The 23,453-nt window shown below is 47.7% G+C and overlaps 2 protein-coding genes and 1 long non-coding RNA gene across 7 annotated transcripts in view; 1 reads left to right on the top strand and 2 right to left on the bottom strand.

The window, feature by feature from the left end:
* Positions 1-39: 39 nt before the first annotated feature.
* On the bottom strand, positions 40-4,035 carry CDC20 (cell division cycle 20). Its single transcript, XM_033114393.1, has 11 exons — positions 3,901-4,035; positions 3,564-3,797; positions 3,301-3,449; positions 3,115-3,211; positions 2,805-2,933; positions 2,510-2,706; positions 2,312-2,406; positions 1,935-2,163; positions 1,646-1,771; positions 630-747; positions 40-291 (listed from the first exon to the last, which is right to left on the bottom strand). The coding sequence occupies exons 2-11, from the start codon at positions 3,742-3,744 to the stop codon at positions 113-115; spliced, it is 1,500 nt and encodes a 499-aa protein (XP_032970284.1). The 5' UTR covers positions 3,745-3,797; positions 3,901-4,035; the 3' UTR covers positions 40-112.
* A 4,833-nt stretch (positions 4,036-8,868) lies between these two features.
* MPL (MPL proto-oncogene, thrombopoietin receptor) lies at positions 8,869-21,697 on the bottom strand. 5 transcript variants are annotated; one of them, XM_033114736.1, is made up of 12 exons: positions 21,576-21,697; positions 21,295-21,427; positions 20,828-21,006; positions 20,059-20,357; positions 19,508-19,670; positions 19,126-19,252; positions 15,116-15,297; positions 14,812-14,990; positions 12,266-12,425; positions 11,973-12,069; positions 9,619-9,706; positions 8,869-9,410 (listed from the first exon to the last, which is right to left on the bottom strand). In XM_033114736.1, exons 1-12 carry the CDS (start codon positions 21,652-21,654, stop codon positions 9,123-9,125), a joined length of 1,974 nt encoding a protein of 657 aa, XP_032970627.1. In that variant the 5' UTR covers positions 21,655-21,697; the 3' UTR covers positions 8,869-9,122. The 5 variants fall into 5 exon arrangements, with proteins under 5 accessions (XP_032970627.1, XP_032970629.1, XP_032970626.1 ...); XM_033114738.1 differs by having other exon boundaries at positions 14,812-14,954; XM_033114735.1 differs by having other exon boundaries at positions 21,295-21,460; positions 21,576-21,665.
* LOC117027228 (uncharacterized) overlaps positions 12,214-23,453 on the top strand; it is a 39,489-nt gene continuing 28,249 nt past the window's right edge. The window contains exons 1-2 of the long non-coding RNA XR_004423885.1: positions 12,214-12,323; positions 13,314-13,373. This is a non-coding gene — a long non-coding RNA (uncharacterized LOC117027228). The remainder of the gene's footprint in view (positions 12,324-13,313; positions 13,374-23,453) is intronic.

Raw genomic sequence — 23,453 nt, 5'->3', positions numbered from 1 at the left:
TTGGGAAGGCCACTGGGACAGAGGTCACACAAGGATAAGAGGGAGACGTGACTTTATTAGAAAAATTTAAAAAAAAAAAAAAGCAAACAAAACTGAGGTGATGAGTCGGTCCTCAGCGGATGCCTTGATGGATGAGGCTGCTTTTGGCTGCGCTGGCCTTCTCCCGCTCCCGCCGCCGGGCAGGGTCCAACTCAAAGCAGCGCCATAGCCGTAGGGTCTCATCTGCTGCTGCTGATGCGACCGTGGCCCCATCTGGACTCATGGTCAGACTTAGGACCCGGGCCGTGTGACCTGGGACATGAGGGAAAAAGTGAGAGCAGCACACATGAATGTAGATGTACTATACAGCACTCCAATTTTGAGGGCCACCTACCTTTTTTGGTTTTTGCTTTTATAACAACTTTGAGATAATTCAATAATTCACATACCATAAAATTTTTCTTTTAAAATGTACAATTCATTGATTTTTAGTATATTCACAAAGTTGTGCAACCATCACAATAATTCCAGAGCACTTTCATCATTCCATAAAGAAAGTCACTCCTCCTTTGTCACTTCTGGATATTTCATATAAATAGTCATACAAGATGTAGCCTTTTTGTGTCTGGCTTCTGTCATTTAGCACCTACCTTTGAGTTCAGCCACCTTAGCCATGGTTGGGTACTTCCAAATAACCAGCTGGTTCTGGGCAAAGCCATGGCCTGAGATGAGTTCCTTGTAGTGGGAAGACCAGAGGATGGAGCACACCTGTGGAGAGGGGTTGGTTGGGCACGACAGAGCCAACATTACTCAAATCAGAACTAAGTCCATTCTAGTGGTAGGCACCCTGCCAGGAGCTACGGACTCAGACTTCAATGATCATATCCTTTTGAGAGTTACAACTGTTGTCCATTTCACAAATGAGGAATCGAGCAAAAGGAAGATCAGCAAGTTGCCTGAGATCACATGCAAGTTAGTAGGTGACAAAGGCAGAATTTGAATTCTGGCTCCAAAGCCCCAATGCAGAATGAAGGATGCATGGGGGCATGGGGGCGGGGTAAGGAGAGGAAGCTGGAGTGGTTGCAGAGACCAACCAGCAAGAGCCTCAAATTCTAACGGATTTGGATTATATGCTATAGGTGATGGGGAGCCATCGCAGGATTTAAGGACAATAAAAGATCACTCAGACCATAGTATATAGGACAGATAGGAGGAGATAAGAATGCAGAGACCAGTGCAGTGGGCTTCCGCTGGGAAGAGGATGAGTCTGAAGGGAGGGGACACATATAAATGATATTCTGAGGTAAAACTGACATATCTTGGTGACTCGGTGAGGAGGATGAAAGATTCTAGAAGCTTCTTCAGATTTCTGAATAGGTTCTGTCTCAAACAATATAAGAGTAGGAGGAGGAATACATTTCAGGGAGGCAAGGGGAAATAACAAGTTTAATTTGGGAGATATTAGGGTGGTACCATCTATAGGACATGGGATTGGTGATAAGCCACATGATATTGGAAATATGGTTCTGGAGAGCCGATTTAAAAGTGTGGAAATCATCAGGGTACAGAGTTAGGAAAGCCACTGGAGGGGACATTATGGCACAGGAAGACTAGAAAGACTAAGACTACATCTGGGGGTAAGAGGCTGTAATAGGGAAAAGACTACCTGGGAGTGGGCATCCACAGCATTCAGACAGGCCCCAGAGCAGACATTCCAGATGCGAATGTGTCGATCACTGGTGCCCCCTCCAGTTGCCAGGATATTGGACTGCCAGGGACACCAAGCTACAGCCTAGATGGGATTAAATGGGGGGGCAGGGGGGTCAGCAGGCACCAGACAAGGAGCTACAGCGGTCACAGATAACTCAGTCCAATCCCGCCATCCCCTCGCCCCATAGTATTTCCCAGGTTCTGGGTAGGGGTCTGCAGAGGCCCCAGCCCAGCCCCATTCTCACCTTGACAGCCCCTTGATGTTGGGTGAATGTCTGCAGGGGAACCCAGCCACCCTCTCCAGGGGCACTAGGCCACACATTGACCAAGTTATCATTGCCACCACTGGCCAAATGTCGTCCATCTGGGGCCCAGCGCAGCCCACACACTTCCTGGCTGTGACCGCTCAGTGTGGCCACATGGTGGTCTGCTACGCGAACATCATGGTGATGGATGTGGCCAGAGCGTGAGCCACTGCAAGAAGGAAGAAGGGAATCAGGTTCTATGGCAGCACTAAATGCCACCAGCAGGCCAGAGCTGCTTCAGTTCAGAGGTGTACAGTCTGGGAAGAGTGGGCAAAGATTATAGCCTGATTTTACAACAGACTAGCAAAACCACTGACCTGGACAGGATATAGCTATTCCAACATAGGGAGCCCACTCGGGCAGAATGACTGGTCATGTTTCGAAGCCGCTTCTGCTGTTGCACATCCCATAGCTAGAGAGAGAGAGAGAGGACCACTATGATCAGAGATTGGGCTTTGGCATTAACATCCTCCTGCTGGGGGACAATAGAGCTGTAGCACAGGGACAAGTCTCACCTGCACCTCAGCACTGCTGGTGCCCACAGCCAGGTAGTTTCCCTCTTTGATCCAGGACACAGAAGATACATAGTCCCCGGGCTGCTCCATCTGCAGCAGCTGCAGGATGTCACCAGAGCTAGCGCTCCACAAGTACACACTGTTGTCCAAAGCCACAGCCAATACATTCCCAGAGCTCCAATCCACCAGGTTGAGGTCTGCCAGAGGGGCAAAGAGAAGAGCACGAGCTTCCTCGTTTGCCTGGGCCCAGGCCCTCTTTTCTCCATTCACCCAGCAAGGAGCAGGCTGCACTTACAGTAGTCATTACGGATTTCAGGGGCATCCAAGATACGGTCTGGCAGGGAAGGAATGTAACGGCAGGTCTTCCGGGTGGAGCCAGGCGTGGCCTTCTGGCTATAGAGGACTTTCAGTCTGTTCTGGTAACCTGTGGCAACGGAGTGAGTCTAGACACTGAAGAAATGACACCTCTCCCGGTCCCTAGCCTGGAAAGCCAGGTAAACACTTCCTCTCTCCCAGTCTTGGGTGGGAAGAGCAGACAGCCATCTCAACTCAGCCCTGGTTTGGGCTGACACCTCTCTCCAAAAGCCAAAAACTTCAGGTCTTACCCTCTGGGACTTTTTGTGGTTTTCCACTGAGCCGAAGGATCTTGGCTTCCTCCACATCAAAACCATTCAGGTTCAAAGCCCAGGCTTTCTGATGTTCCTGGCACACAAGGATGGTGGTGAGGCCGGATGACATTATGCAAAGTACACAGACGGATCCCAAGCCTTAAGTCCCTCTGGGACACATACCTTCTTAGTGGGCGTCTGGCTGTTTTCAGAGTGGTTCTCTTTGCTCAGGAGGAAGTTGGCCACTTCCATCTGGGAAGCACTGCGATGGGGGATATAGCGGTCACCGCCAGGTTTGTTGGGAGTGGTCTGAACCTTGGAGCTGGATTTGCCTGGTGCAGGGAGAGGGAAGCCAGATAGTCTGACAAGGTTCCCGAGGGAGGGGGCATGGAGGCTGCTCTCAGCCGTTCCCTCTCCCTCCCCATGTCCGTCCACACCCCACTAACCGGGAGTTCGGCCAGGGGTCCTGCCGGCGCTGTGGGATCGGTTGGCGGCCCGCATGGGTGAGGGGCCCGGCCCCGAGGCTTCCTTAGCTTTGCGCTGCCAGCGCGCCGGGGGTGCATTGGGGATGGGTGTGTCCAGCTGCAGCAGCGACTGCAGGTCACTCTCGAACACGAACTGCGCCATGGGAGCCGAGAGTCTGGGAGGGAAGGGTCCTTGGAGGGGGTTCCTGCCGAACCCTGGAGGAAGACAGGCGATTGGGCTCTGGGAAGGCCGGCCACACAGTCAGGGCCACACCAGCGACAGCCTCTCTCAGCCCGGCACCTCCGGCCACAGTCCCACCTCGGCTGGGTCCAGACGCCTCACACCGTCAGCTCCAAGCAGGTTCCGATCCCGAACCGGCCCTACAAATGCCGGCCTACGCTTCTTGAACTCTCCGCTCTGAGTACTCATTGGTTCTTTCAAAACCCAACCGTCGCAACAGTCGCCCTCTCCCATTGGCCTCTATGGCACTGGGGGCGGGTCTTCCGGGGCAAGTCACAGATCTCACGAGAATCCAGCTGTGGAGCGTGATTTGAAGGGTAAGAGAGAGGCGTAAGGCGGGTCCCAGAGAACTCGTGTCTGAAAGCGAGAGGGAGGGACATGGAGCATCGGGGGCGGGGCCTGCGCTGCCTCCGCCTTCCTGAGTCGCTTCCATTCATTTCTCCGGTTCGCCTGACCCGCCCTTCGCACTTAAAGCCGTGTTTGTGGATCGTATTTACGATACTTAAGTGCAGAACTCGGTGGAGCGACCTAAATAAAGCACTTGAGCCGTTTAGAGAAAGGAAAAGCAGCGGGCGGCCGGCCGGCGGGCAAGGGTGAGACGGGGGAAAGGGCTGAGAAATTTAGGAACAGAAAGGCCAGAGCTAGTAGTTAGGGTGCATCTGCTATTTGCTTGGTGCCTGTAGCAACACTGCTAGGAAGGAAGTACATAGTACATGTGTTTGTCTTTAAAATCTGTTTTGTTTGTTGTTGTTTTACAAAGAGGGAAAATGAGGCCGAAAGAGAGGTGAATTCCTTATAGTCAAGAAAAAGGATCAGGTGTCAGGAATTTTAGAGACCCACTAGTTTAATCTGTAGTGGCACCCTCCCCATCCTGGCAAAATATTTTACAGATGAAGAAGCAGAGGCCGCGGGGAAGGGGTTTGCCTGAGGTCACACAAATTGGGAATCCAGGTCTGACTCCCATTCTATCCAGTGCTCTAATAATGACTTGAATGAACTGTGTGAATAAGCTTAGAATTGAAGCAGCAATAATAATAATGGGTACTATTTACTGGCTATCTGCTAATAACTGTGTTTAAACAGTTTACATACATTATTGAGTTTAATCCTTACTCCGTTTAGGCGGACAGACACTATCCTTTTATAGGAAAAGAAACTGGGAAAGAAGTTAGAAACTTGCCCAGAGGCACACAGCCAGTAATAATAAGTAGTGAACTCTGATGATAGAGAAAAATCTGGGGCCCTTAGCCCAAATTTAATGTTGGTATTATCTTTGATTTTGAAGTGTTTATGTTCTCTATTTCCAATTACCTAGGAAAACAAGGAGTTGGATGTCCTAGGGTTTTAAATGGGGAGTCCTTGAACCCCAGAGAACATAGAAAATGCAGTTTAGAGTCTGACTAATCATGGCCTTAAATGTTAAGCTAAGGAGTTTGGACCTTATCTGCTAGGCCTTATAGAGTCAGCACGAGTTTCTGTGTAGGGAAGGGCCAAACAAAACGTGCCTGAGGGTGGGACATGGCAAGCAGTTTGCAGCTACTTGGGTATGGGTTAACTGCAGACAAAAAAGGATAGGGTAAATACGGGTATAACCTTAGGGAATTCATACATTTTAGAATAATGAAAGAAGCCAGATTATACTGACATGGACCTTGAAATGGGAGGAATTCTAATACGTACAATGATCAAGGAGGATGCTCACAGAAGAGGTCAGCTTTGGCCATTGAGACACAAATCATCAGTGACCTTGGAGAGTGTGGGATCAGGAGAGTGGGTGCTCGGGTTCCATTTGAAAGGGTTGCAGGAAGAAGAGTGGGGAGAATGTGGAGGCAGCAAGCACAAGCTACTTGTGTGAGAAATCTGGGAGTGAGAAAGGGTCAGTGCATGGGAACTTGAGGGAATACTAGCATCAAGAGGCCTGTGCCTATTTGAAGGTGAAAGCAAAAGAGTCAGGGGAAGTGAAAGAGGCCAGGCAAGGGCCAGCTGATAGAACAAGGGGCCAGGGTACTTCCCCAGGAAGAAATGGGATAGAAAACACAGGGAGCTTTTCCAATTCAGGAAAGAAAGATCATTTCCCCTTAGGCTGGAGAGAAGGAGAACAAGGCTTTAGAGATGGATAATTAGAGGGTGAGGAGCTGGTTAGATGGGAACTCCCCCCTGAAGGACTTGAATCTAGGGAGGTAAAGGGCATGGAAGGAATAAAATATAGGTGATATTCAGGGGGTGGGACAACTTAATTGGGCCAACAATAAAAATAGCTCAATAAACACTGAGTATTTACTATATGATTGGCATTGTGTTAACACTTTTAATCCTCACATAGGGAAACAGTGGAAGAGAAAGAAATCAGGAGTGAGATGAATAGGAATATTGATCTGGAGGCAACATATAGGTTGAGACTGGAGAGAGATAAAGAGAGAGACTGGAGGCAGAGCTATTAATTAGAAGGCTATAGTAGTACCGTGTTTCCCCGAAAATAAGACCCAGCTGGACAATCAGCTCTAATGTGTCTTTTGGAGCTAAAATTAATATATTATATTATATTAGACCCGGTCTTATTTTACTATAAATAAATATTAATTTTTGCTCCAAAAGACACATTAGAATTGATTGTCCAGCTAGGTCTTATTTTCGGGGAAACAGTAGTTCAGTGGAGATGGAGAGGGAATTTTGGAAGTAGAAGTGATCAGGACATGATGGCTGAGTGGGTATAAAGGTGAGAGGTTCAGCGGTTTGGGTTTCAATCCATCGAGTCCCTACGTACGCGTAGAGTCAGAGCCTTAAAGATGACTGGGGAAGGAATTATGGGGAAAAATGAGTGTACTAGATGTCATCCATTTGTCCCATTCAGACCTACCTTTCATCCTTCTCTACCCTGCCCTGTACCCTGTGAGGCTGATTCATTGGGCCTGCATCAGTGGATTCCCTTAGGCTCTGTCTTTATTTTGGCTTCCACCAATGGGAAGATATTTTGAAATGTGTCTCCCCAAAATTCACATGTCTAATTCCTAAGCACCAATACTTCAGAGTGTGACCTGATTTGGAAATAGGTTATTGCAGATGTAATTAGTTAACATGAGGTCATTTGGGTGGGTCCTTATCCAATGACTGGTGTCTTTATAAAATGGGGAAATTTAGGCACAGACATACACAGGGAGAACACCATATGAAGATGAAGGCAGAGATAAGGGTGACGCTTCTACCAAGCCAAGGACCACCAAAGATTACCAGGAAACCACCAGAATCTAGGGAGGAGACATGGAACAGATTCTTCCTCACAGCCCTCAGAAGGAACCAACCCTGCTGACACCTTGAGCTCCTAGCCTCCAGAACTGTGAGACAATAAATTTCTGTTGTTTAAGCTACCAAAGTTGTGGTAATTTGTTATGTCAGCACTAGTAAACTAATATAGAGATCAGAGGATGGGAGAATAGTGAGCTTGAGCTATTTATTCCCCTGGCTCTCTCCCTGCCACAACCTCCCAGGTTGGCTGTATCTCTCTGTCTAAGGCCACGGCTCCTGCCAGATAGCCCTCTCTACAGCTACTATCTCCAGATCTAGTAACCACTCTCTCCCCTCACCCCTTAAGGCCTAGGGGTGGAACCAGCTCCCAGCTGGTGTTAGCCCTGGGGTACTGCACTATTCCATCATGGTTTTCCTAAATCCTGCCTCATCTTTAGAAATATGCCCTTTATTAAATTCTCATCAAGATACCTAGTTTGAGGGGCCTGCCCGGTGGCTCAGGTGGTTAGAGCTCCGTGCTCCTAACTCTGAAGGCTGCTGGTTCAATTCCCACATGGGCCAGTGGGCTCTCAACCACAAGGTTGCCAGTTCAATCCCTCAAGTCCCGCAAGGGATGGTGGGCTGCGCCCCCTGCAACTAGCAATGGCAACTGGACCTGGAGCTGAGCTGCGCCCTCCACAACTAAGATTGAAAGGACAACAACTTGACTTGGAAAAAAAGTCCTGGAAGTACACACTGTTCCCCAATTAAAAAAAAAAAAATACCTAGTTTGAGTGTGCCATGGATTTCTGCCAAAATACAGTAGGTATGTTTAGAGCCAGCAGAAAAACAAAAACTAAACAAAACATTTGTTTGAGAATTTGAATGGGTCAGGGGAATCCATAGCCAGAACGGCCTGAGCACATTTACTGCTGCATATGAGTTGCTTAGAGGATGAGGAAGGTTAGCATGAAGTTAAGGTGGTGTATCCAGAAAGATTTCATTCATTTAGAAAACATTTATTGAAGGCCTACTACCATGCACCAAGCATTACTCTAGGTGTCGGGCGAGGGGGGTGCAGGGGGGGGGTAAAGACAAATCACGGCCCTTGCCCTCAAGGAACTCACAATCTAGTAGCAGGAGACAGACATGTAAACCGTTACTTGCATAAGGCATCGCAGGTGCTATGGTTGAAGTCTGGGCTGGAGACAAGAACTTTGGAGTGGTTGGCATAGAATAAAGGCAACGAGAATGGATGGGATTGGAGACTGTGTTAAGAATGGACTCTTGAGGGACTGTAATAATTAAGGAGTAGAAGAGATGCCAGGATAAGAGAATAGAAAGGAATAATTATGATCAGACATATTAAACACTATGTCCTAGGCACTGTGCCTTATTTAGATTATCTCACTGAATCCTTTTCACAACACTGTAGGGTTCTATTAACCCTGTTTTACGGATGAGAAACTAAGGCTCAAATGTTTTATTTGACCACAGCTAGTAAGTGGGATGACAGGAATTGAATCCAGCGCTGACCCCAGAGTTTATGCTCTTAATTACTGGTATACTTGCAGAGGCAGGAGCAGAGGCAGGAGAAATGGCGATGTTATGGAAGCCGAGGTAGGAGAGAATTTAAAGGAGAAACAGGCAGTCACCATGACAAATGCCACAGAGAGATCAAATAAATGGAGGGTTAACAAGATCCTATTGGATCTTGCAATTAGGAAAGTTTGAGGTGAACAATGCCTAAGCAGATTCATTAGCGAAATGATAGGAGGGGAATTAATGGAAGTAGTCCGAAGAGCAAATCACAAGTGGGAGCAAATCACAAGTGGGAGCAAATCACAAGTGGGAATTCCTTCTTTTCAAGGAATTTGGCATTAACGAGGAGAGAGAAAGAAGGTGGAAGTTAGAGGAGCTTAGTCAAATGATCCTTGTCTGAGGAAAGAGCAGCAGGACTGAAAAATCAGTGTTGTGAAGCCCAGCTGTGATGGTCAAGAAGGGGGATGGAAGAGAGGTCTGAGATATTTATAGTGTGGGGATGGGGTGGGGTGGGAAGAGAGGCCAGGAAGAAAGGTCTAGAGGGTTTGGATCTGTCCAGGGTACTGGGAGTGAGGGGCCTGCCAACAGGTCAGTGGTAAGTAGGAGTGGTTGGCAATGTGAGTGGTACAGTAGGACCCTGACTCAGCCATGGGTGGGCACACAGACAGGGGCATGGTCCCCAGGCAAGAGTGCTGCAATCCTCGGTAGTCCATCTGGGTCTGGGAAGAACATAGGGGCAAGGGAGTCTTCTCTGAGGACTTAGGTAGAATTTCAAGGAGGCTGGGTTCCACTTCCTCACAGGCATCTGAGACTGCAGCCTTGGGCTGGGAGAGAGGGGAGGGAAAGAGGTCTGGATTAGAGCAGGTCCTATAGGAGAAGGACCTGGATTGTGCAGGAATGAGGGTTTGGCTAGGGGTAAGGCCCAGGAATGGAATTCTGGAGGGCCAGGGCCTTGAAAATGTTTTGTTGTGGGGGCAAGGATCCAGCTCCGGGTAGGGCTAGTGGTGGGTAGTAGGGAAGGAGTGCACTCACCGGACTCAGAGCTGCAGTATCCCTAAGGTACTGGCCTACGACCCGGTGTAGGTCCGGAAGTGAGGGCCACAGGGCATGCCTCAGGCTCCTTGGGGAGAAGGTAGAGAAGGAGACTGAGTCATGAGAGTGAGTTGGGAGGGAGAACACTGGGGTGGGGTAGTGGGGGAGGCAGTGAAGTGGGCAAATAAAGCTTAGAGAGGTAAGAGTGCAGTCAAGACAATAAAATAAGATAGAGTTGCATAGGTGAAAAGGAAACCTCAGCTGGGGGAGGGAAGTCAGTGTTGGAGAGGTTCAAAAAAGGCGTGGTACAGAGTGTCCTCAAACATTCTTGCTTTGGGCTCTTTGCCCTTTCTTTTCTCTCTGGAACACTCGACTTATTTCCTCACTTCATTTGGTCTCTGCTCAAATGCCATTCTGACAGAGAGGCCTTCCCTGACTACCCTGTCTAAAATAGTACCATCTCCCTTCCGCATCACTCTCTATCTCATGCTCTGCTTTATTTTTCTTTATAGCGCTTGACTTATTGTATATTCATTTTTTGTCTCTTTCACTCCACTAGAATGTGAGCCCCATGAGAGCAAAGAATTTGCCTAATTGCCTACTCTTGTACCACCAGGGTATAGAACAGTGTCTGGCTCATGATAGGTGAAGAAATTAGCTGAATGAATGAATGAATGAGCCAGTGGGGCTTATTATTAAGTTACTAGGGAAGGTGATCTATCTGGGAAGAGTATGGATTAAGGTATGCTGGCGGAACTGCCAATTCTTTAGGTTCATATTTCCACATGGAGGGACTTTAGCTGGACAACATTTCAGGCCTCTTCTGTGACCTCACTCATGTCTCTCCAGGGGAGGAGGAGTAACATCTGGTAATTCAGGGAAAAGAAACTGAATATGTCTGGTTCAGCAGCACCACCTCCTTATTTCCCCGGCTTTTTTGTTGGATCTAGCTACCTGCATAGAGGCTACATTCCAGTCTGCTTATATACATGAGCAGATTAAAAGTTCCAAGACAGGCATGTTCACAGAGAAATGAGAACCCAGAACAGAGGCATCTAACCTAGCCATGGGCCATCAAAAGAAGCTGCCTGGAGGAGCTGCCTTCTGAGCTGAGTCTCCAAGAATCAAGAGATGTTACCAATTAAAGGACTGAGGTGGTATGGATTCTATCCTTTCTGTTTATAACATCCAATGACATTTCTCCTCAGTCTTAGACTTCCCACATAAATGAGTCATTTATTAATAAAGTTTATTTAAAGGCATGCTATTTGGCAGGCACTGTCTTGAGGATTTAAAGATGACCAAGTAAGGAATAGGAACACACATAAAGAAATAAATCTAGGGGTACCTCGGTTTTCAAACATCTCTGTTGATGAACATTGCAGTTTACAAAGGCCGTAAATTTTATGGATCCATGGTATCATTAGATAGTAAAATTCATGCTAAATTTACAGTCTTAAGGGTTGATGTTAAAGGTCTGGAACGGATTAATCCATTTTGCACTACTTGCTAGGGGGAAACTGTGCCTCGGGTTTTGAACGTTTCAGAACTTGAACGGTCTTCCGGAATGGATTACGTTTGAAAACCAAGGTACCACTGTACAGTGAAATGCTACTGGTACTGTGACAGAAGTCTGTACAGAGGCACAAAGAGAGTAGCCAACAGGGGAGGGTTAGGAAAGGTTTCCCAGGAGTTGAAGAAAATTATTTAAAGGAAAATGGGTATTAGTCATTCAGGGAGGATATTCCTGATAGAGAGGACATTATGTGCGAAGGCACTGAGAAGTAAAACCACTTGACTCCGGGAGGAAATCAACAACAGTCTGGCAAGGTGGATGCACGGCGTGGGAAAGGAGGGAATTTTGCGGAGCCTTGCTGATCATTCTAGAATCTGGACTGTCCTGGGGAGCTAATAGTGAGATTTAAGGAGGTGAGTGATAAATTAATGTGTGCGTCTTAGATTTTTCTGGTGACTGAGCGAGGCTAGATTAGAGGGGAACGAGGCTGTGTTTCAGCCAGTCAGGTAGTGTACGGGTAGAGAAAAGGGGCCATTTTTTGAGCGGGGTTTAGGAGGTGGAAGGACCTGACCAGACTAGACTGGATAGGGAGGAGTGAGGTGCCTAAATGTGTCGGCCTTGCTACTGAGATGAGGAGCCAAGGCTGTTTGAGGTGTCCAGTCTAGTGGGCACGTGAGAGTGTAAGGAGATGGTGCGGCCCCCAGGAAGCGGCTGAAGCCAAGGTGTGGACCTGAGGTTGTCTAGAGACCAAGTGTCAGAGAGAGAGCTTGGCATGCTTGTTTAGAGGCCTCCAGCTCCGCCCTGGCTACCGCCGTCTCCCGCCTGACCAGAGTGGTACCTGTAGTGCGCGAGAAACTGCCACCTCAGCAGCAGCAGGCCCAGGAGGGCGCTGAGGCCCAGCATTAGGAGCAGAGCGGTCACCAAGGAGATCCAGGCTATGGGACAAAAACAGTCAGACCTCGGCCGCCCACTGCCCGCGTTCCGCCCCGGGGTGCGGCCGACCCTCGCCATCCCCGGACCGCGCGTACGACTGCGCAGCCGCAGACCGGTGCGCTCGGAGCCCCGCCCCTCCGCACCGGCGTGCCTCCGGTCGCTCAGCCGCAGACCGCCTCTACCCGGGCCGGCTCTCACCTGTGTCGGAGGCGGTCTCCACCCTAACTGGGTCTGACCAAGTGCTCCAGGGGCCTTGGTAGGTGGGACCGTGGAGCCTGGCGCGCAGCTGTAAACGGTAGCGGGAGCGCGGGCGTAGCTCCAGGATCTCTCCCTGGGCCCCAAGAGGTGGCTCCAGTACCTGCAGAGAAGCGAGCGGGTGGTCAGGCTCCCAGGGCCCGTGGGAGGGCTTCGATAGACGGGCATCTGTTGGACCAAAATCCTACCGCTCTGGATCCCAGGGGTTCTCCCCAAAGATCCTCCCTGACAGACTACGCATCATGGCGGAAACTTGGAATGTCGAACGCAGAGAGCCTCCCCCTGAGCGGCCTCGCCCTGTTCGAGGCATGTTCAGCCCCGAGAGAAACGCTCACTGACACCCAGACCTCATCTGCACTGTGACCTGCTCATCCTGATACAAATACATACGACACACCCCGACAGAGATCCCGGTGCACTCACACGACCAGGACACACAGACATCTTTCCAGAAGCCAGAACTCCAGGTCCGGCGATGAAAACCCCAGACACAATCAGATACTCAAGGCCACAAAGGCCATTTGCAAATGACACACATTCAGCAGCGGATTCCAGAATTGTGCTAGGTGCTGGGGGTACAAGGACAGATTCCAAGCAGAGGGACCAAGCATCGTTTGTACAAGCAAGGAGGCTTTATTAATTTAATAATTTAACAAGCACCTATGAACTGCTTGTGATATGCCAAGCATTGGGCTAGGCACTAAGGAAAAAGGTAAATAAAACATGGTCTCTCACCATTCTAAAGAGGAAGACATACAAACAAGTAAATAATTATAAGAAATTAGTGCTATATTAATGAGGTAAGTAAGGTATCAGGGACCTGAAAAGCATTTAGTGCTGCCTGAGTTGCTTGGTTGGGGGCTACAGAATAGGTTAGTGTGCAAAGAGCATGGGTGGGTAGGCTTGGTGGTCGAAGATGAGGCTAAGGCAGTGGTAGTAGCGATCTGAGGACTGTTAGTACAACAAACTCAACTTATTTGTTGATTAACAGGGGGAAGAGACAAGGGAAAAGGAAGAAGAGTCAAGGAGGATTCCATGCTTGGGTAACTGGGTGAGTGGTTGTGCCATTGTCAGAGACAGGGAACAGAGAAATAAGTTTGAGGAAGAAACACTGTATGGTTCCATTTTATTAAGTTTAACAACAGTCAAAACTTAGTGGTAATGTTGAAATAGTGGTTACCTTGGAAGGGAGGTACGTGACTATAGGGGGCATGAGGAGGTTCTGGGGTGCTATAAATAACCTATATCTTGATCTGAATAATGGTGACATGGGTGTATACACATGTACAAATTAATCAACGGTATACTTACAATTTGCGCACTTTACTGTAGATGCGTTAAGGTTTGAATATATAGTAGTCCCCCTTTAACTGCAGTTTTGCTTTCCACCGCTCAGTTACTTGTGGTCAATCACGAAAATATTAAGTGGAAAATTACAGAAATATATAATTCGTAAGTTTTAAATTGTGTGCTATGCTGAGTAGCATGATGAGCACTCACGTCAGTCCATTCCATCCTACCTGGACAATGACTCATCCCTTTGTCCTCTCTGTTAGTCACTCAGTAGCTGTCTCAGGTATCAGATTGACTGTCAAGGTATCATGGTGCTTGTTTTCAAGTAACTCTCATTTTACTTAATAATGGCCCCAAAGTGCAAGAGTAGTGATGCTGGCAATTTGGATGTGCCAAAGGGAACCCATATAGTACATGTATGTGTGGGAAAAAACATAGTATACATAGGGTTCAATACTATCCATGGTTTCAGAAATCCACTGGGGGTCTTGGGATGTATCACCCACAGATAAGGGAGGACTGCTGTATTGAGTCTAAAATGCCCCTGGGGTTTTTAGGTAGAGCTATCTGGTAAGAAGTTGTATGTACTGTATATGTGGTAAGTGAGAATAAAAGTAGAGAAAGAAACTAAGATTTAACTAATGCATATGTGTACCTTCTATCTGCCAAGTAGTATGCTAGATATTTATAAAATTAATTTTTACTGTAACTCTGCTGATTTTACCAATGAGGAAATTGGAACTTCAAAAGTTTAGGTAATTTTCCTATGGTATAGAAGTTCCTTGCCTTATGGGAAGTTTGGGATGGTTAATGTATGGTCGTTAGAACCATGGAGTTGAAACACTCACCTAGGGAGAGCATATATATTTATCTAAAGGAGAAAAGAATCTAGGATGGGACTATGGGAAGCACAACATATTAGGGAAGAGTGGAATAGGAGAAGCCAAGAAAGATGAGTTAGAAGGTTTGTCACAGAGGTGGTATGAGAATCAGGAGAGACTGATATCCCAAAGGCAAAGGAAAGAGAACATTTTAAATGGGAGTAGTCAGCAGTGTCAGATGCCAAAGAGGGGTTAAGATACCCATTGAATCAGATAAACATAGGTATGCAAGCCCAGACATGGACACACAGACACCTTCACCCCTCATAACACCCTATGTGGTGAGGTCTGTGGGCGTTTGTTTCTTGACCTTACCTTCCAGTCTTGATGGCCTTCTCCTATGTATCGGAGCTGATAGCAGGTCTCTTGGGCTGCCCAGGATGATGGGTGCTGCCATTCCAATTCCAGCTGCCCACTGGAGACCTCACTCCAGTGCAAGTTTGGAGTGGGGATAAGCACTACAGGGATGTCATCAGGGACTGGCCTAAGCCCTTCTGTGCATGAGACATCATGCCACCAGGGCCATGGATCAGAACTGTCTGAGTTGGTGATTCTGAGCATGGGGTGAGATGCAGTAGGGGAGGAACTGTGTGGGAGGAGAAGGGAAGAAAGTTCTTACCAGCCTGGTGGATCCAGAAAGGGGAGCCCAGGTAGCTGTGAAAAGCACCCTGGGCTGTGGTCACCTCCACAAGGATGTGAATAACACTGTCATTTCGTGACTTGAAGTGGCAGCGGGAGAACTGGGAGGGCTGTAATCCTGGATTTTTCTCCTCCTCTTCACACTTTTCCCAGATGGGGTCCCTAAGAATCAGCCCATAGAGTCACTGAATCAGGCCTGCCTCAGAGACCGATACTCCCCACCCCCCAGGGGCTGCAAGGATTATAATCTAACTCCTCTCTTGGATGGGCCTCCAGGACTTTCTCTCTGTGTTCATGCCATAATGCTTTATTTTCTGAAGTTTGTTTTGGTGTCCAGCCTTTTCCTCTTAACGAAGGAGCTAGATGATACATAAAAATAGCACAGGCTACAGGGTTCAGGTTTGGCTTATTGGTACCGTGTTCCCCCGAAAATAAGACCTAGCCGGACCATCAGCTCTAATATGTCTTTTGGAGCAAAAATTAACATAAGACCCAGTATTATATTATATTACCTGGTCTTATAGTAAAATAAGACCGACTCTTATATTAATTTTTGGTCTAGAAGACACATTAGAGCTGGTGGCCCGGCTAGGTCTTATTTTCGGGGGAACGTGGTATATAAATCCAGGCAAATTACTTGATTTCTCTCTTCCCCAGTTTCCTCATTTATAAAATGGGTTAATAATACCTACTTCTTGGGATTGTTTCAAAGATTAAAGAGACTTCATCTTTCTGCAGGAAAACATTCTTATGTTTTTAATCTGTTCTCATACAGCAGCCCTCTTAGTCACTCCTATATTTTATTTTACTATTAGATTATTACAACAGGCTTCTAACCGGCTTTCCTGCCTCAATTTTTGCCTCTCCCTTCAATCTGTTCTCCACACAGCTGCCAGAATTTGCTTCTAAAATGTTGATCTGATAATGTCTAGAATATATCACAAATGTGTCCCTTTATTTTGATCTTGACCGCTGCCACATTAGATGGAGCCACCATTATCTCTTGCCTGGATTGAGGCAAATTTCTAACTGCCGATCCTGCTTCTACTCTTACCACTTTCTAATGTCACAGAGAAACATATCTTTTTAAACTGTAAATCATATCATGCCGCTCTTCTGCTTAAAATCCTTTAACAGCTCCCCATCCCACCTGGAATAAAATCCAAACTCAAATCCAGGGCTTAGAGGTCTCCATATGATTTAGTTCCTCCCTACCTCACCGTTTTCATCTCCTGCAATTCTCACATCAATTTACCATCCTTCATCCAAGCAGGCCTTCTTTCTGTGCTACAACTATGCCAAACGCACTGTCTTTGCACTTAACCTTGCTCTGGATTGCTGTGACTCTATATTTTCTCCCCACGTAGGTCTCAGCTTACCCGTCACCTCCTGGCTGAGGCTTTCTCTAACCCTTCACTCTAAATTAGCACCGCCCATCCTCCCACTTAGTCTCTATCATATAAGCTTTTCCCTTTGTTTCTTGTTTGTTGCCCCATCCTTTCACCCCTTTAAAATGCAAACCCTCAACAATGCTGGAGCCTTTTCTGTTTTATTTGTCATTCTATCCCCAGTGCCTGGCACACAGTCACCTTTGACAATTATTTATTGAACAAATGAATTGTGTCTCCTTCCTGATTATGTCCCATAAATGGCTAGCTATTACTGAAGTTATTTATCATTTTATGTATTTACGTGTATATGTTTACTCATTTATTCAACAAATAATTGATACTATGTGCCAGGCCCTGTGCATGCACAGAGGAATAATCTCCAGGGAGCTCTCATTTCAGTGGGAGAGGCAGAAAAATAACTAGACGGTATTTTTCTATGATGGGCATCAGCGGTTCGGGAGTATCAAGGAGGATCACCCAACCCAGACTGGGAGGGCCAGAGAATACTTCCTGGACAGGCAGTGCTTAGACTGAGTCTCAGACTATAAATAGGAGGCACAGGGGACAAACAGGCACCCCAGGCACATGCTTGGGCACAGATAAGAGATATGGGGCTGTGGGGGAAATTCTGAGTGGTGCAGAATGCTTTTAGCACAAAGGGCCTGGTGGTGAGTCGGGAATGTGAGACAGCAGATCAAGGTCTCGGATGATCCTGTGGCCTTTCTGAGGGGTTGGAACTTAATCTTGTAGTAATTATGGAGACATTTAAAGATTTTAAACAGGGAATTGTCAAAATTAGCTTTGTACTTTGAGAAGATCACTCCAACTTCAGCTTGTAAGAAAGGATTGGTGAGGGTGGACTAGAAGGAGAGAAATCCATTAGGACACTTAATGCTTTTCCACATGCAAAGTGATAAGGATCTGAAAAAAGGGCTGTGGCAGTGCGGGTAGAGGGAAATCGATGGATTCGAGGGCTATTGGAGAAGTAGAAATGACAAGGCTGTTTCTGATTGGGTCTGGAGGTATAGAAATGGCAGAAGTCCAGGGTGATTTCCATGTTTCAATCCTGGAAAACTGCGTTGATGGTAGGATGGAGGACAATAAGAGGAGGAGCCGGTAGAGGAAATAACGACTTCCTGTTTGCCACCCTTTAATCATTGAAGGCACCGCTTATACTATGGAAATCTGTGCAGTTATTAAACAGAATGAGTCACATTTTTGTAATGATCTCCAAGACATATTTTTAAGTAACAAAGTAAGTTAACAAACCATATATGTGTACATATGTATATGTATATATAGTGATCCCATTTATATTGAAAACTAAATATGTATAGACATACATATAAATGCATAGAAAAACTGGAAGAATACATTAAAACTGTGAATAGTGGTTTTTTTTCACTATTCATTCTTTCAGTAATTTTTTTACTGAGCACCTGCTATGTTCCAGGCACTATGGTAGGTGAGAATATGTTGGTTAGTAAAAACAGACATTGACTTTGCTCTCATGGATCATGTATAGTCGAGATTAGCCTTTTTCAACTGGAATTCTGGGAGAAAATTTTATTATTACTCATTTAAATAATCACGTAAACTATAAATGTAAAATTGTAACTATGACAAGTCCTTAAGAATGAGAGGTACATGGTACAACAAAGATGTGTAGTAGTGCTATTGGAAGGTCAGGGGAGGGTTCCCTGAGGAGGTAACATTTGCGTTGAGATCTGAAGGGTGAGCAGAAGTTAAGTAAAGACAAGAGGGTTGGGTAAACAGCATGTGCAGAGGCAGGAGGGAATGTGGCAGGTAAGAGGGAACTAGAGAAGGCCCATACTGGAGAGCAAAGGGCAGCATAGTGTAGGACAAGGCTGAAGGCATAGGTGGGGGCTGAGTATTTCAGGACTTTATAAGGCCATGATAGAGTTCTTTTTCTTTATCCTAAGATCAGTGGAAAGCTATTAAAAAGTTTTAAGCAGGGAGTGTTGTGTTCATTTTCGCACTTTTAAAAGATTACTCCAGCTCCTATGTGGAGAATGATTTGGAAGATTCAAGAGGTGATCAGTTAATGAGCATTCTCAGTGGCCCGAGTGACAGATGATGATGGCCCATGCTGGGATAATGGTGAACAAAGTGGGGCAGATGCCAGACATGTGTGTTAGGAAAATCAGCAAGCTTGGTTATAGATTGGATATGGTGGGGACGACAGAGCTGGGAGGTGTTCGGTGGAAATTCTTGAAGACCAGGCGCAGTTTTGATTGGATTTGATAGAGAGTGGAAAGTTACAGTGGAGGGGAACGTTTGAGTTTAACAAAGGTCACTCTGTCAACAGCATGGAGGATACATTGGAGGCGAATAGGAATATAGGCTGTTGCAGTGGTCCAGGTGACATGATGAAAGCTAAACTGAACCAAGGCATTCCCGGTGGGAATGGAGAGAGGTTGAGGGGATAAAACACCCACTGGAGGATGAGAGCCTGGAGGCCATTTGGTTTTGGGACAGGGAGGGGAGTGAAGAGGACCAAGAACAATCTCTCCCCTCTTTCTTCAATAGTGTGTCTCTCTCCCATGACATCAAGCTCAATCAGTAGTTCAGCTCTCACCTGTTTCTGGGGCAGCACCGTGGCCTGCTGTGATAGAAGAAGCCTTGGGAGCTAGCATGGTCCTGTCGCTGCCACTCACAGGTAACGTTCTTCAAGTCCCGGGTAAAGCACTGCAGTCCAATTTCCACTGAAGTCAGAGAAGGAAGTCCCATCAGGACCCACAGGCTCCTACTCTCTAGGGTATCCAGATCACCTTTACACACGTAACTTGGAACATTTATTCCTATTCGTTGTTTTCTCTCTGAACATAGTTCCCTCTGTCCAGTGGTAAGTCCGAGGCCATCAGGAACGACCATGGTTATCAGAGCTGCCATGTCCAGCCCAGTCCTCCCTAGAGGTCTTCCTATTTCCTTCTTATCTCCCTATTCCTTTATTGACTCACCTGCATCCTCAGGCAGGTCCGTGGTTACAGGGAGGGACCAGGGTCCCCAGGAGCCACGCAGGGACACCCCATCAGGTTGGCTGCGCAGCTGGAGCCGGTAGGAGTTCCCAGGCTGGAGCCCTGAGATGAGGCAGCTTCCATCCATCACTGTCAGAGATGGAGCCTTGGGAGAAGAATCTCAGCCTCAGGATCTAGCTCTGTCTCTCAGCCCAGACAGTCTCCATCTCTTATATTTGAAGCCCCACAGCATACCTGTGGAGAGACTCTTAGTTCCTTACGGGATAGATCTGTTCACAGACTGGGGATCAGGTTGGTGGATTTCAGGTAGTGTTCAGGGGTTTTTAGGAAAATTCCCATTAATTTGCAGGCCTGAAGCTCTCAATTTTGTCAATGTGAATGACCCTAAGTGAGAGATCCCTAAATAGACATGGTTCCTGAGGACTAATCAGAACTTGTACTAACTCCCCAAGGACCAATCCCATCTGGAACTCCCACAGTATGGCCTGTCTTTTCTAGGAGATAGGAGATGGGGCACAAGAAGGGTAGGATACTTCTCTAGTTGGGGAGGTCTGCTCTGGTCCATCCTGTTGGGACATCATGGGCTGAGCACATGCAGGCTCGTCCAGAGCTGGGGCTAGGTTTGGCCTCTGCAGAGCTGGGCAGCAGGTTTCAGTGGACAGCAGCTGCATGACTGTGGTACCAGTGGAGTTCCTGGGATCCTTGGGGCCATAGCGGAGTTGGTGCCTCAGGAAATCACTGATTTCGGGAGCTGGGGCCTCCCAGCTGATCTGAAGCTCCCCTGGCTGGCTCCCGCTCATGGCCTTGATGATACTGGGCGGAGCTGGCAGGCCTGAGGGTAAGACCTCTCTGAGTGCCACAGTCTATGGCTCCCTTCACGGACTGAAGAGAGGGGTGAGGAGGGCAGGACAGGGAGGCTCCTTATCCGGTCCTCCTTTCCTCATGAGAACAGTGACCTCATGGCAGGTTAGCTAGACTCAGCGCTCCTCAAGAGCAGGGATCTCTTTTTGTCTCCATGTCCTGTCACCTAGCACAGTGCCTGGCACACACTCTGTGACTGTTGAATGAGTGTGTAAATGAATAGGTTAGTGATGGGAGGACCAGGGTGTCTCTGAGGTGAAATGAAGTCTAGCTCTGGATGCCAAGGCTGGAAGGAATGATAAGGGGGTCTTGAGGTGCCTTTGGGGCCTAGTAATGGCGGGCATCCATGTTGTCCTGCAAGAGCACAGAGCAGTCTGACTCTAGGGTTTAGATCGAGGGCAGCAAATAGAGGGGCCGGGGTGAACGGCGGAGGGCGCTTACCCACACTGTCCACAAAGAGCACCCGCTGGCTCAGGTTCTGGTTCAGGAATGTGTTCTTCACCCAGAGGTGCAGTGGAAAGAAGAGGCGAACTTCATCCTGGGCTGGAAACTGGCACACATATCGGGTTCCAAAGGGGGCCACACTCTGTGAACTCAGGGGGCAGGCACGGGGCTCCTCCCTGTGGGCACAGGAGAAGTCCATCCTACCTACGGCCACCATGCCCAGCCCTCAGGACCCAGGAGGGCCCAAGCCCTCCTTCTATTTCCATTACTGCCTTTTTTTCTCAGTGCCTGGGATAGGCCTTGAGCTGGGTTTCTCCAAAGCACATCTATTCATTAAGTGGCTACGTAGGGCAGGTACTTGGAGTACTTGTCTGGTAGGCCAAAGGCAGGGAAGCTACTGGGGTGGGGCTCAGCTGAGACAAGGACAGGACAGATCGGGGTGTGGGGCACAGCCCAGCACATACCCTGGGTAGGCATACAGCAGCTGGTATATTCCACTGGGTGCTGCCTCTTCCTCATCCCAGAAGCAAGTGAGGTCCTCAAATGTTCGAGTAAAACAGTTCAGGGTCTCTGAGTCCGAGGCCAACAAGGAGGCATCTGAGGAACAGCTGGTGAGTTGAGCTCTGGGTCCTTCCAGGCATGTTTATGGGCAAGAGTAGGGGACCAGTGGGACCCTCCTACCTTGCACCCTTCCCAGGACTCCCTCTTCTGAGTATAGGTGATCTCCACCCTCCACACACCTCACCTTGGTTGGTGACTTGTGCCAGGTTTTGGGGGTCCAGGAGGAGGCAGGAGGTGACCACCAAGAGGCCCCAGGAGGGCATCTTCTCCGGCACTATGTGCCTGCCTTAGCCCATCCTCCCTTCAGGAAGCCGGGCCCCAATCCCCTCCCGGGCCAGCCCCTCAGGTTCCTGTCAGATACAGCCCCACGTCCTGTCCCTGTCTCTGCCCCTGTGGGGCCCATCCAGACCACACTGGGGCCAGGGGCCAGAGGAGGGGGAGTGGGACAGGGCAGGAGGCTAGAAGGAATTTGAAAGAGAGGATACAGGCCTTGGTGGGAGGGAGATGGGGCTTATATTTTTGACCGTGTACCAAAAGGAGACTAAGCCTCTGTGTGTGTCTATGCCAACTATCGTAGAAGGGTACATTATCAACAAGAATAGCACCATTTGCTGAGAGCACTTACTATGCTGCTATGTGTTAAGCACTTTGTATCTATTGACTCAACTAATCCTTACAATATAGTCTTATTATTCCCATTATAGCGATGAGGAAACTGAGATGCAGAGAAGTTAAATATTTATCTCAGATCACATCCCTACTAAGAGGTAAAGCTTAGGAACCCAAGTGCTTGACAACCATGCAATGCTCCTGGAAGGGGTAACCTGCCACGAAATGACCTTCTGCCTCACACCCATGATAAAATGGTGGCCATTTCAACTTTAATAGGTTTTGGGACTTTGTATACAAATGAACACATTCTCCCTGGAACGGGACATGCCCTCTCCATTGTGGGTAGCTCAATAGCTGCCTCTAATCCTTTGCTACTCAGAGTGTGATCTGTACCAGCAACAAAAGTATTACCTGGGAGCTTGTTGGAAATACATAATCTTAGGCCCTGCCCCAGATGTACTAAAACAGAATCTACATTTTACCAAAATCCCTAAATAATTTGAATACATATTAAAGTTAAAGAAACACTGGTCTTCAGTACTTTTATCTGGTTGCCTCAGAATCAGGGGCTGGTTGTCTCAGCTCATCAGCTCGTGCTCATCTTCTTCACATTAGTGTCAGAATAGTGGCTATGACCCCTTGCCTGAAGCCCAGGCCTCCTCCTGGGAGTGCTGTAACTGTGGGTGGCTTTTATGCCAACGCTCAGGAGCTTTGACTCTTGCTGGGTGGGGGGATGCGTGCTGCATAAATTCCCACACTTATCCCCCTGGCCTCTGCCGGAGCTCTTACTGCTGGCTCTACAGACTAGGTGTCCTCAATATCACCTTTTTCTCTTCCTCCTGAATTGATGTTACTAACAGAGAAAATTATGGGAGGTGGGAGGAGGGAGGAAATGGAAATCCTTCAGCCCTCCTGTGAGGTCTTAGTTTCTCTGGCATTGTTTCTCTGCAAGAAGTCCCTGAGCCAGGTTTGTCCTGATCTTTGTTCTGCTTTCAGGTTACAAGGACCAGCTTCCTCTGCCCAATGGGGATGACTTTGGGTCCCTCTCCCAGCCCCCAACCAGGGCCCAACCAACCTCTGTCAGGTCAAATGAAAAAGGAACCACAGCTTGAATGTTCATATAGGCCCATGGCTTTGATGCTATGTATATGCTGAGGACTTAAAATTAATATTTCCAACTTCCCCCCAGGTTCACGATTTGGATCACCAACTGCCTACTTGGCATTTCCGTTTGCATGTCTAATGCGCATCTTATATACTCAAGACGGCCAAAATAAAAGTCTGTTTCCCACCCCTAGACCTGTTTTTTTCCTTCTCTAGTTTTACCCACCTCTGTAAATGGCACCACCATCTACTCCACTGTTCAAACCAAAACCCTCAGTACTCCTTGGTTCCTATCTTTCTCTTATTCTATATTCAATCAGATATCTTTTCAAAATGTACCCTGAAT

The sequence above is a fragment of the Rhinolophus ferrumequinum genome, chromosome 9 (genome assembly GCF_004115265.2).
Source record: "Rhinolophus ferrumequinum isolate MPI-CBG mRhiFer1 chromosome 9, mRhiFer1_v1.p, whole genome shotgun sequence".
Classification (NCBI taxonomy): domain Eukaryota; kingdom Metazoa; phylum Chordata; class Mammalia; order Chiroptera; family Rhinolophidae; genus Rhinolophus; species Rhinolophus ferrumequinum.
The sequence above is the reverse complement of the archived record's forward strand: the minus strand, read 5'-3'. Positions and strand labels throughout refer to the sequence as shown.

What these genes read in the sequence shown, in the direction of transcription:
- CDC20 (XM_033114393.1), bottom strand. Translation starts at nt 3,744, where the DNA reads ATGGCGCAGTTCGTGTTCGAGAGTGACCTGCAGTCGCTGCTGCAGCTG. An exon ending in GACCCCTGGCCGAACTCCCG is followed by an intron (nt 3,450 to 3,563) that starts GTTAGTGGGGTG and finishes TCCCTGCACCAG; the next exon opens with GCAAATCCAGCTCCAAGGTT. An exon ending in GCCAGACGCCCACTAAGAAG is followed by an intron (nt 3,212 to 3,300) that starts GTATGTGTCCCA and finishes CTTGTGTGCCAG; the next exon opens with GAACATCAGAAAGCCTGGGC.
- MPL (XM_033114735.1), bottom strand. Translation starts at nt 21,654, where the DNA reads ATGCCCTCCTGGGGCCTCTTGGTGGTCACCTCCTGCCTCCTCCTGGAC. An exon ending in CGGTGCTGCCCCAGAAACAG is followed by an intron (nt 15,298 to 19,125) that starts GTGAGAGCTGAA and finishes GCTGATTCTTAG; the next exon opens with GGACCCCATCTGGGAAAAGT. An exon ending in GGAGACCGCCTCCGACACAG is followed by an intron (nt 12,070 to 12,265) that starts GTGAGAGCCGGC and finishes TTTGTCCCATAG; the next exon opens with CCTGGATCTCCTTGGTGACC.